The 14,745-nt window shown below is 37.1% G+C and overlaps 1 protein-coding gene across 1 annotated transcript; it reads left to right on the forward strand.

Annotated features, from left to right (window-relative positions):
- Nucleotides 1-2,128: 2,128 nt before the first annotated feature.
- NDUFA4 (NDUFA4 mitochondrial complex associated) lies at nt 2,129-8,459 on the forward strand. Its single transcript, XM_039216625.1, has 4 exons — nt 2,129-2,292; nt 3,367-3,455; nt 4,348-4,408; nt 8,239-8,459. The coding sequence occupies exons 1-4, from the start codon at nt 2,251-2,253 to the stop codon at nt 8,293-8,295; spliced, it is 249 nt and encodes an 82-aa protein (XP_039072556.1). The 5' UTR covers nt 2,129-2,250; the 3' UTR covers nt 8,296-8,459.
- Nucleotides 8,460-14,745: the final 6,286 nt, after the last annotated feature.

Here is a 14,745-nt window from a genome sequence, read left to right on the forward strand (position 1 = left end):
TATACAACTTATTATTTACATTACACATATATATATATTTAAGTAGGCTCCATGCAACATGGGGCTTGAATTCAAGACCCTAGGATCAAGACCTAAGCAGAGATCTAGAGTTAGATGCTCAATCAACTGAACCACCCATATGTCCCTCTTATTATTATATTTTATTGGTTTATCACTATCTAAAATTATCTTAACTGTTTATGGTTTCTTTTTTCAATTTCCATTTAATCTTCTTTAGGACAAAACAATGTTTTCATTCAAGGCTTTCTCCCAGATTAGAAGACTCAGTAAGTACTTAGGATAAAATTTACTGAATGAATGAATGAAACACCAGTTTTCCTAAGCTTCATGACCTATCATCTTAATTACCATTTATCTTTTTTCTTTTCCACCTTGTTGGCCTTATTTCCTCTACTAAACATTGCATGTTGGAATTCTCAGCTCCACGTCCTTTGTCTCTTTTGTTACCTTCTACTTCTCTCCCTAAGCAATCTCATTCAGTCATATGGTGTCATTTCCCATCAATAAACCGAGTCCTAAATATATCTGTGTAACTGGTCAAAACTGAGCCTCTGAAATTATCCTGGGCTGCTTCTCCTCACTTCTCCATATTCAGCCAATCACCAAGTCCTTGTTGGTGCTGCCTCTTAAATATCTCCGCAATGCTTTCTTCATCATCACATTTCCCACACTGGTCAAAGCTACTATTTGTATTTATCTTACAAAGACTACTACAGCGGCCCTTGACCAGTCCCTCCCTCTTCATGCCTATCTCCTTTAATCCAATCTTTGTAGACAAAGCAATCACTGAAAACTAAAGCAACCCCCCTACCCACCGCCCCCCCCCCCCCATAACTTCCTAAGGGTCTCAGCATTAAACCCTTGATGTACTACTGGCGCAGCAGATCCGATTCCCACCTTTCACTCTCTCCCTTTTCCAAGTTACTACCACACCAGACCTCCTACATTTCCTCAAAGGGTATTTCTAGTTTCAGACTGTCACTTATTAGCACTATTTGTACAGCAGCATTATCCGTTTTCACTTGTTTGCTTCTCCTTTAGGTCTCACGTTGCCTTTTTCAGAGACTCCTTTTCCTAGTCTTCCAGTCCCAAACCCTTGTGATTTGATTGTTTAAACTACGCCTGTCTCACGTTAAGACTTTCGGTTGTAAAAACAATGAAACAAAACAAAATTTAAGAAGAACATAACAGATACATGAAAATTGTGTTAGAGTACTGGAAAAACTGTATGTAGGAACACGACCACTGAAAGCATTTTAAAAATCAACTGTGGGGCGCCTGGGTGGCTTAGCCGGTTAAGCGACCGACTTTCGCTTAGGTCATGATCTCGCGGTTCGTGGGTTCGAGCCCCGCGTCGGGCTCTGTACTGACTGCCTGGCGCCTGGAGCCTGTTTCAGTCTGTGACTCCCTCTCTCTCTGACCCTCCCCTGCTCGGCTGTCTCTCTCTCTCTCTCCTAAAAATGAATAAAACATTTAAAAAATAAATAAATAAAAATCAATTTTGGGTCCGGGGAGAATGTAGACTGCCATGGCAATGAACATTAAATCGAGGGCCAAGACCCGGGGAATCTAAAGCTTACGCTGACAAAAGACTTTTGCCATCTGTAAGTCATTTAATAGCTTTTAACTTCTGCCTATATGCGACAATCTAAGACAGGAAGCAGCTGCAGTCTTTTTAAACCGCACTCGCTGACCTTAGCAGCAAGAGACTCGACCTGCCCTCTCAGCGCCTGACGCCGGGCGCCGCGCGGCTCCCTCAGCGCCTGTGAAGAACTGCAGGCGCGCGCCGAGCACGCGCGTCCCCAGCGCCTCTACGCGCGGCCCGCTCGCAGGAGCTTACCAAGAAGACCCCGCCCACCCTCTTTCTCAATGAGTGTCTTCCCGAGAAAGTGCCTGTTTAGTCAATGAAAGTGTTCCAGTTTCGACGAAAAAATTTACCGCTCAGAAGAATATATAGGACAGGATTGAGAATGCTGCGTTTGGGACTGGAACGTAAGGGTCTGGCTAGGTCAGGGCGGATGCGTGAGTTTCTTGATCAAAGCAGGCACTGTTAAGGACAGCCGCATCCGGGCGCTCTTGCCGCAAGCTGCCCTCCGCGCCAGGGGTCCTTAGGTAGGAGGTTCTGGGTGACTTTGGATGTCCGTTCATCCTAGGTGTAAGTACTGATTACTGCTGGGCCTTCCAGGTTTGATCTTTTCTGCTCCTGAAGCCGAGGCCCCTGCCGCAGCCATGCTACTCAAGATCTTCAGTCAGGCCAAGAAGCACCCGAGCGTAAGTTCGTGACACCTTTTGCAGTGTTTTCACTTGTCCATCCTGTGTCCAGCTGCGGTGCCTCAGTTCCCTGGGGACTTTCCTCCTTGACGATCATAAGCAGGTTCTCGGGGCTGGACCTTGGCTCACTTGTGATTTGCTCTTACTTCGCCCCCAAGCCCTTGAGTTCTGACTTTCCACGCCATGCATTGAGGGTTTTGGGCTGGCCGGCGGAAGATGAGGGATACCTTAGAGGAAAATAAACTAGTGAATGTTGAAACAGTCTGGTGGTTGCACCCTCTTGTAAGTTGGCCCGACCCGGGGATAATGGTGCGCCGTGGGGGTTAGAGACAGCAGGTCAGGTTTCCTATTTGTTATGCCAGCTTTTAAAGATCTCGTACTGCACTGCACCACCAGGCCTGTGGCGAATACAAAGGCCTGCAATCTTGGAATCCTCAGTTTGCTTGACAGCTTTACATTTTGCGAGAGTTTGGTAGCGCCGAGGTGAATCAGAATTAAGTTTTTCTGTATCTTAATTTTTCCCCCAGCACATCAGCGTGCTATAGTCCTAAAACCCAGTTCCTCAGTCTTTATCTTAAACCCATTACCTAACTACGCATTAAGCATGGTGGTAATATGTCTTCAGAGATTTATGCCTGTGACCGATGTTTGTCACAGGTATGTTTCTGTTTCGTCTCTTTATTTAACAGAATTTGTTTTTCGGTGAAAAAGAAGGCAGGCCAAGAAGTTGTTTTACAAGCCTTGAGATAAAGGAAGCTGCGAAATTTAATGAGAACGTGTATAAATATTAGGTAGAGAAGACTTGATATCTGGAAATTTAAAAATTTGAGTATAATTTTTTTCCACATTAAACCAGAATGATCTTCATGTCTTGTCATGTCTCCGTTTTTCAACACAGTTATAAGAAGTCTTACCTCAATATAAGGTCTACCTTTATTCAGATTTTAAAAGATCAAAATATAGCAATCTGAGACCTGAGAATCATTGTGTAGGAATTACTCTAGCCTTTCTTTTATCAAAATCTAGGTATTTGAAGCTGGCTGTTAATTCGTGTCTATTTTGTGTTGGTTCTAGTTGATCCCCCTCTTCGTATTTATTGGAGCGGGAGGCACTGGAGCAGCACTGTATGTCTTGCGTCTGGCATTGTTCAATCCAGATGTCAGGTAAGTGCTTAAAAATGTTTAGAACATAGATGGTTTATGAAGCTGCTTTGGGAGCCAGTGTTTAGGGAAGCAACATCGAGTACTAGAAAGCCTAAGTTTTATAGTCATATCTAAGAAGTGGAGAGCCTTTTGTCATTTTCTTTCCCTGGTTCATAAAATTGTCTAAATTTCTTTGAGTCTCATTTTTCTCATCCATAGAGTAAAACTGCGCATTATTTGGAGTCTTGTGAGAATTGAGATAACTATTTTTATAAACTACTTAATCAGAGTTGCTGATACACATAAATGTTTTTTTGTCTGCTTTTCTTCAATAGGGAATGTTTCTTTTTGAAGTAAGAGAATCAACAGACAACAAAAAAGTTGATTTATTGTTATTCTCTACTTTAATATATAACACTTCTTAAATGAAAGCCAAGTTAATTATTTTAAATTTTCATGTTTTTGTTTATTTTTGAAAGAGAGGGCATGCACATGAGCAGAAGGTCAGAGAGGGAGAAAGAACGTGAACCAGGCTCCAGGCTCTGAGCTGTCAGCACAGACCCTGATGCTGCACTTGAACCCACGAACCGTGAGATAATGACCTGAGCTAAAGTCAGCACTTAACTGACTAAGCCACCTAAGCATCCCAAAAGCCAAGTTTACGGTTTCCCATGAGAGGGATAGGGACAAATAAACTGCCCAAGAGGTTCTCTGTTCTACTCTTTTTTCTAATTAATTACATGGGATTGTTAAATAATAGAACCTTCCTCTGTTTCAACTCTTAAGGAAAACGACATTGTACTTCATCTAATAGAAAATGAGATCTATTCAATATATTAGCTCCTTAGGAAATGTAAAACTATTTTGAATTGTGTTTTATTACTATAGCAGTTATAATGTTTGTTTCTTTTAGTTGGGATAGGAAGAATAACCCAGAACCCTGGAACAAACTGGGTCCCAATGATCAATACAAGGTAAGCTACAAAGTTGTTTCAGAATTACTAGAAAGTGTATTTTAATACATTTTCTCATAATGTAGTTTTGTTTTGAAATTGGATATACATGTAAAATTCCATTATAATGAACTTTGAGGAAGTGCCAGATTGTTTTGTGAAATTAAAATGACATATTTCCCTAGCAAATATTTTCTTCTAAGTATTTTTTATTCACAGACCTTAGACTCTGGATGTGAAATTAAGATAATGTTTTCGTTCTACTGATTTGACTGAGGGAAAAAGAGGTAGTAGAGCTATCATATACCATTTTCTTAGATCTTGAATAGTCTAGTGTAGTATTTGTAAACTTCCATGTACATAGTTCTCAACTGGAGAGGTGGTTAAAACACATGTTGTTCAGCTCCATGCACTTAGATTCTTATTTAGTTGGTCTGTTGTGGAGACTAAGAATTTTAATTTCTAACAGTTTCAGATGATGCTGATGCTGCTGGTCCATGGACCACACTTTGAGTAGCACTATTTCAGTGGATAATTTGGTTGACTGTTCTTTCTTGTTGGTATGGTGGAAATATTTCAAGTGAAGGTAATTAGAAAGAAATGAAATCGGTTGAAACTTAAATTTTACCATGAATCTTTTACTAAACTTTTTAATATCTTTCCTGAAAAGTAGTTTGTGGAACTACTCTTTCATAGAATGAGTTCATAGACAGACCATTTATTCTGTTGAGATACTGGCATATAAAATTATGTAAGTTTAAAGTATACAAGGTGTTGGTTTGATAAATTTATATATTGTAATATGATTACTATAGTACCATAAGCTAACACTTCTGTCCTTTCACATAATTACTGTTGTGTTTGTGTGTGTGTGTGTTGAGAACAATTAAGATCTAGTCTCTTAGCAGCTTTGAAGTTTATAATGCAGTATTGTTGACTATAATTCCTATGTTGTGTATTCAGTCTCCAGAATTTATTTACTAGCTGCAAGTTTGTACTCTTAAACAACATCTCCCAATTCCCCCACCCCTTGCTCCTGGTAACCACTATTCTACTTTTGTACATTTAAGCTTTTTTAGATTCCACATATAAGTGATATCATGCAGTATTTATCTTTCCATGTGTGACTGACTGACTTAGTATAATGCTCTTAAGGTCCATCTGTGTTATAAATCTGAGACCATTTATTAATTGCCTAAATATAACCTTGTGTATAAAAATTTTGCATACAGAGACTAACTCTGGAAATGTTAAAACCAAGGCAGTTTTATTCAGATATAATTCACATTTCATACAACTTAACGATTTAAGGTGTATATATAACTCACCACATGCACTTTCCAGCATACTTGGCTGCTTCATCAAAAGAAATAACAATATGCTTAAGCATTCTCAAGAAGGGGTGCTCTGACCAGGACACATTAGCAGCTCTACATCCTTGATGAAGATGGATGCTATTATTACTGATGAGAGCAACTTTTAAGATAATTATCGCCTTTTGCTGTTTCCAAGCTTTCCACTTAATTGTCTGATCATTTGGCTCCCAGTTCTGAGTGGATCTCCCTATAAGAAAAATGGTCTGTCAAAGCTGAAATGAGCCATCTAACCTGTGTATTACCTCAAAAAAAAAAAAAAAAAGATAAATGTTCATCCTGATTTATTTTTCGTCTTTTCAGTTTGTTTAAGCACCTTCTAGAGAAAATGATTCCACAACTAATAAACTTTAAAAAAGAAAAAAACAAAACAAAACCAAAAACAGGCTTTGGTCCTTCACCAAATTGTGTATTAGTCTCTGGGTAGGTGTAGTTCAAAAAGCTCTTCAAGTGATTCTGATAATGAAGGCAAATTACCAGTGTCCTGGAACATGATAACACATGTCAGTATGAGGACATGGAAGTTGGAAATGGAATGTTGCTGCAACAAAAATCTAATTTGTTTGGCATGAATGGGATGAGTAGCTATGACACGGATTTCAAGACTGGAAAGATAAACCATTAGATAATGGCAAAATATTTGATAAAGTATCACCTGCTGTAACTTAGAAGGTAGACCATGTACCTAAAGAAGTTTGTGATAGAAAAAGATTTTGGAAAACAGGATGTTAGTAGACTGTTATTGACTCTATTTGCCAAGAGATGAACTTGTAGAAAAATTGGGCAATTTGCATTCAGAAATGAAAGGGAACCAAGTTCAGAAAATAAGCCCAGAGCGAATGAAGCCGGCTAGTGCTTCTGAACACAGTGAAGTAAACTAGATTATTTTATCACTCACTACTCATTAAGAAAATTAGGGTGTGTGTGTGTGTTTTGTTAATGACTTGTTAACATCAGGTTTAGTCTCACAACTCTGGAAAATCTTGATGAAGACATGATATCTCCCATCACTGAGCCAGTGTGTGGTTCCTCCATTGTTCTTTGTCATCTGTCCTGAGACCAAAATAGACAATTAAGGGTTATTCATTCAGCCCAGATTTGCAATGAAGAGAACATGAAGCAGTCAGCTTACAAATGACATATAATGTGAGTGAAACGTGAACCTTTGTTGTTGTAAAGCACTAAGTTTTGGGGATTGTTTGTGCCCCTTTGCAAATCTAGCCAAATGTAGACAGAGAGGACTAAAATAAAATAGGATTTAAGCATTAAAGACCCAGCAATCCTTCTCAATTGATTAAATGTTCCAAAGCCACAATCTGAATATTTTGTGCCTTCCCAACTATTGTTCCAGAGACCTTCAAGGTAGCCACCATTAAATTGGGAAAAAGAATGAGGCATGGAAGCTGAAAAATAAAATAGGTTTGATAATTACTTTGTTATTTCAGCAGAATTTTGATGTGGGCACATGGAACTGAATAGAAGCAAATACATCAGAAGTCTGCTTAGTTTTGAGAAAATTGGCAAAGATATTATGACCTTTCCACCCTGCATGAGTATAGGGGCTTGATCCTGCTTCTCATTCATTGGGGAATCCTATAACTTGATCTTCAATTTGCCACTTTTATAAAGTAAGAATGAGTAAGGCCATGGTAGTTAAACGTAAAGCATTGTGCCCAGTGTCTGGCATTCTTTGGAAGAAACCAGTGTTTATTTTCTTGACATAGAGCTTGTAGTTCTTTTATAGATATTCTCTCTAATTTTGTCAATAGTGTTAAGGATAGCACACAATTAGTTTCTTTTAAAAAAAACTCTAGATGCATTTGCTTCTTAAAACTGTCAGAACAAAGATTATTGCTCTATGGGTTATTTGTACTTACTGTCTCTGCAACTTTGTGTTTATCTCCAGGATAAACTTTACAACTTGAGAATTTTCCTTTTTTTCAAAACTAGTAAAATAAGAACTTTTCAGTAGAGATAAAGAAGTTAGGGTATGTTTGGGAAAATAAATAAAAGGGTTTGAAGAAATAATAGATACAAATTTATGGCTGCTTAAAATCCCTGAAGAAAATGTTGATTCTGCAGTTTTAGTTCTTTTGGAGTTAAATAAAGTAATCCTCAAGTAATTGTAACAACCTCTTCAGTGTTCTCTGGCACAGGAATGAGTAAACTATTTAAGAACTTTCATACCAGAAGTGGTGAGATGATCAGATTTTGATGCAATCTGGCTTAAGAAATTAAGGGAACATACTAACACTGTTCTGAGGTAGATTGAATGTTTTTACCTTACCAAAATCATTAATAAAGGACTGGAATTTCAGTATCTTTCTTTGGATGACTTTTATATTCTTAAATATTTGTAGTAAAAAATTCATGTCTGTAATTGTTACTATAGGAAGCTGAATAAAAGTAATTCTAAAGCTTCTGTACCATCTCTTTGTATTTGATGGATTATCTAAAATATCTTTCTTCTTTTCCAAGTTCTACTCAGTGAATGTAGATTACAGCAAACTGAAGAAAGAAGGCCCAGACTTCTAAATGAAATGTTTCACTATAAAGCTGCTTAAAATGAAGGTCTTCCAGAAGCCATCCACACAATTTTCCACTTATTCAGGAAATATTTCCCCTCTGAATGCATGAAATCATGTTGATGTGTTATGTTGGGATTTACACTGACTAATAAATAAATACCTGAAACTTGATATGTGTCACTTTTTAATGCTGAAAATCTGCTTTGAACTTTATAACTAGGGTAGGAAATTAACTTAGAATTTAAGGAATTTTTTGAATTTCCATATGTTTATAATTTGAAAATACGACCTGCTCAAAACACTTTTCACTTTTTGTATAGGCCCTTGGTAACTTCTCTAGAGTTTATTTAACAACTGAAAGTAGAAATTATGCAAAGACAGATTGGAAGAGTATTCAAGTGTCTGGCATTGGCAGAGTGGAAACCCAGGATTTCTGCTACTGACAGATGTCGAAGTATGCAGTTGTAAATGATTTTTACCATGGCAATCTTTTTGCTAAAGATTTTCAAGGTTATTAGAAATTGTAGTTGGATCTGAGCTAGTGGCATAAATGGCCATTTATGCTTTTAGTGTGCTGTTGTAATCACACAACAGGCTGCTTTGTCAGTTCCTTACCTTACTGAAGTTACGAAGCAAAGTTGTGTTTAAATACTGAGGTCTTGGGTTAGCGTTGATGTATATTTGATGAGTTGCAGTTTTCAGAATTTGCAGATGATGCCCAGTAGACCTTTGGAAAAAAAGGGAACCAAGCAAAAATTATTAAATTTCACTTTGAATTTTATTAACTCAGCCTGAGCAAGTTTTACTCTTATCACTTTACTAAAAATGCTTCTGTTTAAGTGACCTCATGTTTCTAAATTCAAAAGTCTTATCAGTACTCACTTTGACCTAACACTTAACAGCTGACATAACCTCCTTGAAACATTCTCATCCTGTAGTCTCTAGAACAATATACTCTGTTTTCCTTTTACATCAGTGGCTTTTCTACTTGGTTTCTTAGTGGTGCACTTTTATCTTTGTGACATTTAATATTGGAATGCTCCAGAGGAAAAACACTTAGGACCCTTTAAATATCTGTAATCTTCATCCAGTCTCATTTTCAGGTATGATGCTGTAAATGTCCAAGGTAATTTTTCAGACCCAGTGTTTTTCCATATGTATGTGTCTACACATACATGTATTTCTATATGGTTATATCTGTGTTTGCTCAACCTCTCCATGTGGATGTCTAATAGGCATCTTAAATTTAACATGTCAGTTCTGAATTTGTGAACTTCTCAGACTGTACAATCTTCACTCTAACTCTTTAATCATATCAGTTTATAGGAACACCATCCTTAAAGTTCAGGCCAAAATCGTTGGAGTCTGAACCGTTTTGAATACCATAATATATCATTAAGTCAGGTTCTACCTTCAAAATATACCCAGAATCTCACTATTTTCAACACAGTTCCTCCCTTGCCACCCTGACCCTAAGCCATTGTCAGCTAATTTCAATTACTAAAATAACATCTCAGTGAGTTTCCGTCTGTAGTTCTCAACACAACAGCCTAAGTGATCTTAAATATGTCAGAATATGACAATCCTTTGCTCAGCCCACCAACATTTTCCCATTTAGTTCAAAAGCTAGATATTTCAACCTGATTACACTTTCTGTTGAACACCTCCACCAAGTGGATTTCCTTGGTCTTCCCATCAGATGCATATTCTTGCCAGAGGGGTCTGACCACCTCTGATTTAGAATTATCTTCCCCAAATATTGGCATGGCTTGCTCTCACTTTTCCTAGTCTTTCTCCAGTGTTACAATGAAGCCTTCCCTGTCCAAAATTTTGCATCCTGGTTCACGCTTATCACTTGTATCTCTTCCCCCATATTTATGACCATCTTAATATATAATTAGCCTACTTTGTTTGAAATCTCCCCTCACTAAAATTTAAGCTCCATCAGAACGAATGGAGTGTCTAATCTTTTTTTTAAATATTTTTTTATAGTTTATTTTTGAGACAGAGACAGAGCCTGCATGAGTAGGAGAGGGGCAGAGAGAGAGGGAGACACAGAATCCGAAACAGGCTTCAGGCTCTGAGCTGTCAGCACAGAGCCTGATGCGGGGCTTGAACCCACGAACCGTGAGATCTGACCTGAGCTCAAGTTGGAAGCTTAACAGACTGAGCCACGCAGGTCGCGCGCCACTCCGCCCCCCCCCCCCCCCCCCCCCCCCCCCCCCCCCCCGAGTATCTAATCTTAAGTGGACACAAGTGACTCTTGGTGGAAGCAGAGAATCAGAATTAGGTATGGCGAAACACCTAATAACAAAAGCTATGAGCTATGTTCCCTCATCACCGCTCCCCGGTTGGTAATATTTTTTCCCAGTTGATAATTTTTAATACGTTTTTAAATTTTCCAACTAGAGCATTATGCTTGTACTAGAACATCATCTCCTATTCTGGAATTTGAAGGTTATTTTCTTTCACAACACTGCAACCAAGATATCAAAATGAATGTCAATGAAGAAAGGAAAAGAAGTACAGGCACAAATAAAACCAGATCCTTTTTTTATTTAAAAAAAAAAAGTTCTTGAGTCCCCAATACCATAGTCATTATTGCCAAAACTATCCATTATTTCTTTCCAATTATAAAAGCACAGTTAAAGTAATTAACAGAAAATACATATCTAAGGCTTGTTTTTATTGTGTAGAGAATATGTTACATGCTATTTATAACTTTTCTCAAAAATGCTCAAATGTGGCATTCAGGAACTTCATTATTTTGACAACAGTTACTGTTAAACAGACCATATACAGTAATTTGAAGTTTAAATTTCAAATCAAATGATGAAAAATATATATTATACATATAAATTATATGTACATTTACTACATTTCAACATTTCCACTGTAAGTATATCCCTTTCCTCTGGAGTGGTTGGTAGAATTCATTTTTTGGAGGAAATCTCTACATCCCTTGGTTATGTAAAAGTTAGTGAAAAAAACAGGCTTATAAGAGGGCATTTTATAACAGAATGAAACTAATAGTAATAATAACATTCAGCAAGGCACCACACTTGCTCCTTGCATGGATTCCTTTATTACTAATTACAACATTGTATGGCAGACATTACTCCTCCCCCCACTTTTTTTTTTTGACAAATCAGGAAACTAAGGCATAAAAATATGCCCAACGTCAAACATGATTAGGAAGTGGTGGAGCCAGGATTTGAATCCAAGGAATTTGATTTCAGAATTCATTCTCAGAGCCCTCTAGAACTGTCTCATAGGATTGTCTTTAGAATTAAATAAGATACTATATGTAAGAGGCTTAGTGTATTTCCTAGCAGAATAAACATTACTTAAGTTATTAGCTATTGTAATTATAAACCCTGGAGTTTATTTCTAGAGTTTCTATTAGAAACTTTAATCAAAAACTTGTTAAAAGCCATGTTATATAAAACCTAAAGAAAAGTACTATTTAGTAAAATCTTATCCAACTACCAACACTCTGATCAAATGATTTTTTTTATTATAAATATCTTTGATTTCAACATGTGGTTAAGGTGGACTACCTTTTATACCAGAGCTCTACGGCTTAAGGAGTGGTGTGATATATGTTTCTCACTAAGTTTGCTAAAGCAGTGCCTACCCACATAGTGTGCCATAATAATGTTCCACCCTCTCTGGTTTGCATTGTGACTCAGTGAATTAAAATCTTGATATGCAGGTCATCTCTTCCAGGGTGAAAATGATACTGAATTACTTCATGCCTGATACTGAAAGAATTATTTGATCCTATATGAATGACAAATAGCATCTGGGAAAACTCCTTAAGCCTTGCTGGTGTGTGTGGGTGTGTGTTTAAATCTTAAAAGGCAACAGCTCATGTACTTTATAATAATGGCTTCCTGTTTGATCCTAACCAGGAAGAGCTAATGCTACATAAGATTTTTAGACTCCATATTAATTCATCCTAAGTTAAGATACTTTGCAAACTTAATTTGTTTTAAATTGTTCAAAGAGTAATTTGTCCTTCCCAGTTATCTAATGTATTTAAACATCTTAAGTTGCAAAGCAACTTTGTTAGAATTGTGTAAATTGCTTTAATCCTATAATTCTTATAAGAATTTTGTTTCTTGTTCCCTCATGATTACTTGTAGCGGTGGTGAACTGGTAAATGTTTAACAACTGGCTTTCTGGCACAAAGAATCCTGATTTTTAGCAATTTTTGCTAGTTTCTGTTATTGGCAGATTAATGCCTTCCCCCTCAAAGCAATTCACTTCCTAATACCTGGAACCTGAGAATGTGTTAAATTAAATGGCAAAGGAGAAGTAAGCTTGCAAATGAAATTGATATTGCTAATCAACTGGCCTTAAAATAGGGAAGTTATCTTGAATTATCCAGAGCTCTTTATTATCAGAAGAGTCCTTAAAAGTGGAAGAGGGAGGCCTAAGTAAAAAGTCATAGGGAGATGTGACTGCAAAATAACAATCAAAGAAATGCAATGTTCCTGGCTTTTTAAAGATGAAGAAAGGGGCCATGAGCCAAGGAATGTAGGAGGCCTTTACAATCCGGAAAATCTGAAGAAATGAATTTTCTTAGAGCATCCAGAAAGAAATTCAGCCCAATGAGACCTATGACAGACTTCTAACCTACATAACTAAAATATTAAATTTGTATTGTTTTAAACCCCAGATTCATGGTAATTTGTTGTAATAACAATAGAAAAATAAAACATCCATCGTGGCAGGGTTCAAGGCACCAGGTTGGTGTTATTGATCACAGATTGGGAAAAGATGAGAACATTCAGGTCTTAGGAAATGATGTGAGTTGGCTCCTGCACACAACTGAGTGGATTCAAATAAAAGTTTTGTTAATTTTCTTTTTATATTTTATGGTAGAATAATAAACTAGATAATAAGTGACTAATAAAAATCTCACACTATCATTAAGCCATTTCATAGTACTTACTTTTTCTCTGGCTTTTTGGCAGTTGGAAGGTAGCTGGAAGGTAGGAAGTGAGCAGTTAGGGAGGGGAAAGGATATGGGTCAGGGTTATCACATTGGGTAACTCCTGAGACGGCATTTTCCTAAGGACTGTGATACAAAAGACATCCCATGGAATTGAGCAAAATTAAATCTCTAAAATATAGTTTTAGATGTTTACACAAATATGAAAACTGCTGCTCTTTGATCAACTGTTCTTTTTATTTTTGAGGGTTTTTTTCATTAAAATTTTTGAATCATGTAGGAAAAAGTATACTCGGGATTTAAAGTCATTTGAGTTTAATTCCCGTCTAGCCAAGAGACCAGAGAGAAATGCAAGAGAGCAAAACACTAACAGAAATGAAGAATGCCTTTGATGGGCTCTACATAGACTGGATATGGTTGAGATAAAATCTCTGAGCAAGGAACATATCAATAGAATCCTTAAAAACTGAAAAACAAAGTGAACAAAGATTGGAAAAAATTAACAATATCCAAGGACTCTGGGACAACTATAAAAGATATACATATAATGGAAATACAAGAAGGAGAAGAAGGAAATACAAGAAGAAGGGACAGAAGTATATTCGAAACAATAATGATTCACAGTTTGCTAAAATTAAGGTCAGAAAGCAGACCAAAGATCTGGGGAGTTTGAGAACACCAAGCAAATTACAAAAACAAAACAAAATAACAAAAAAACAACATATTGTTTTCAAACAATAGAAAATCAAATTTAAAGAAAATAAATCCTGAAAGAGAAACAAATATGCTAAGAAAGGAGAGAAAAGGGTTATATATAGAATGTTCAATTAAAGCCACAAACGGTAGAAAAAGAGTAGAAGACAAAAAATGGGAACAAAGAACAAGGGCAACAAACAGAAAACAATGACAAGTGTGTAATTTGCTATTCCAACTATGTCAATAATCACCTGAATGACAATGATCTAAATGTACCAATTAAAGATATTGTCAATGTGGATCAAAAAATGATCCAGCTATATGTTGTCTATAGAAAGGCATATATTAAAAGTAAATGAATGGATAAAAGTACACCATGCTAACACTAATCAAAGGAGAGCCGGAGTAGCTGTAATAATTTAGATAGAGTGGATATCTAATATAATTCAGATAGCGTAGGTATCAAAGCAAGAAGGTTATCAGGGAAAAAGAGGGGTGTTACATAATGTAAAGGGGTCAAATCTACAAGATGGCATAATAATCCTTCAAGTGTATGCACCTAACAATAGAGTGTCAAACTATAGGAGGCAAAAAGTGATAGAACTTCAGGGGCGCCTGGGTGGCTTAGGTGGTTAAGCGTCCGACTTTCGCTTGGGTCATGATCTCGTGGTTCGTGGGTTCGAGCCCCGCGTCGGGCTCTGTGCTGACTGCCAGCTCAGAACCTGGAGCCTGTTTCAGAGTCTGTGTCTCCCTCTCTCTTTGATCCTCCCCTGCTTACGCTGTCTCTCTCTCTCTCCTAGA

Source organism: Hyaena hyaena, unplaced genomic scaffold (genome assembly GCF_003009895.1).
Source record: "Hyaena hyaena isolate Hyena2069 unplaced genomic scaffold, ASM300989v1 scaffold_646, whole genome shotgun sequence".
Classification (NCBI taxonomy): domain Eukaryota; kingdom Metazoa; phylum Chordata; class Mammalia; order Carnivora; family Hyaenidae; genus Hyaena; species Hyaena hyaena.

Coding starts and splice junctions, on each gene's coding strand:
- NDUFA4 (XM_039216625.1), top strand. CDS start 2,251: ATGCTACTCAAGATCTTCAGTCAGGCCAAGAAGCACCCGAGC. Junction 2,293..3,366: donor AGGCCAAGAAGCACCCGAGC/GTAAGTTCGTGA, acceptor TGTTGGTTCTAG/TTGATCCCCCTCTTCGTATT. Junction 3,456..4,347: donor TTGTTCAATCCAGATGTCAG/GTAAGTGCTTAA, acceptor TGTTTCTTTTAG/TTGGGATAGGAAGAATAACC.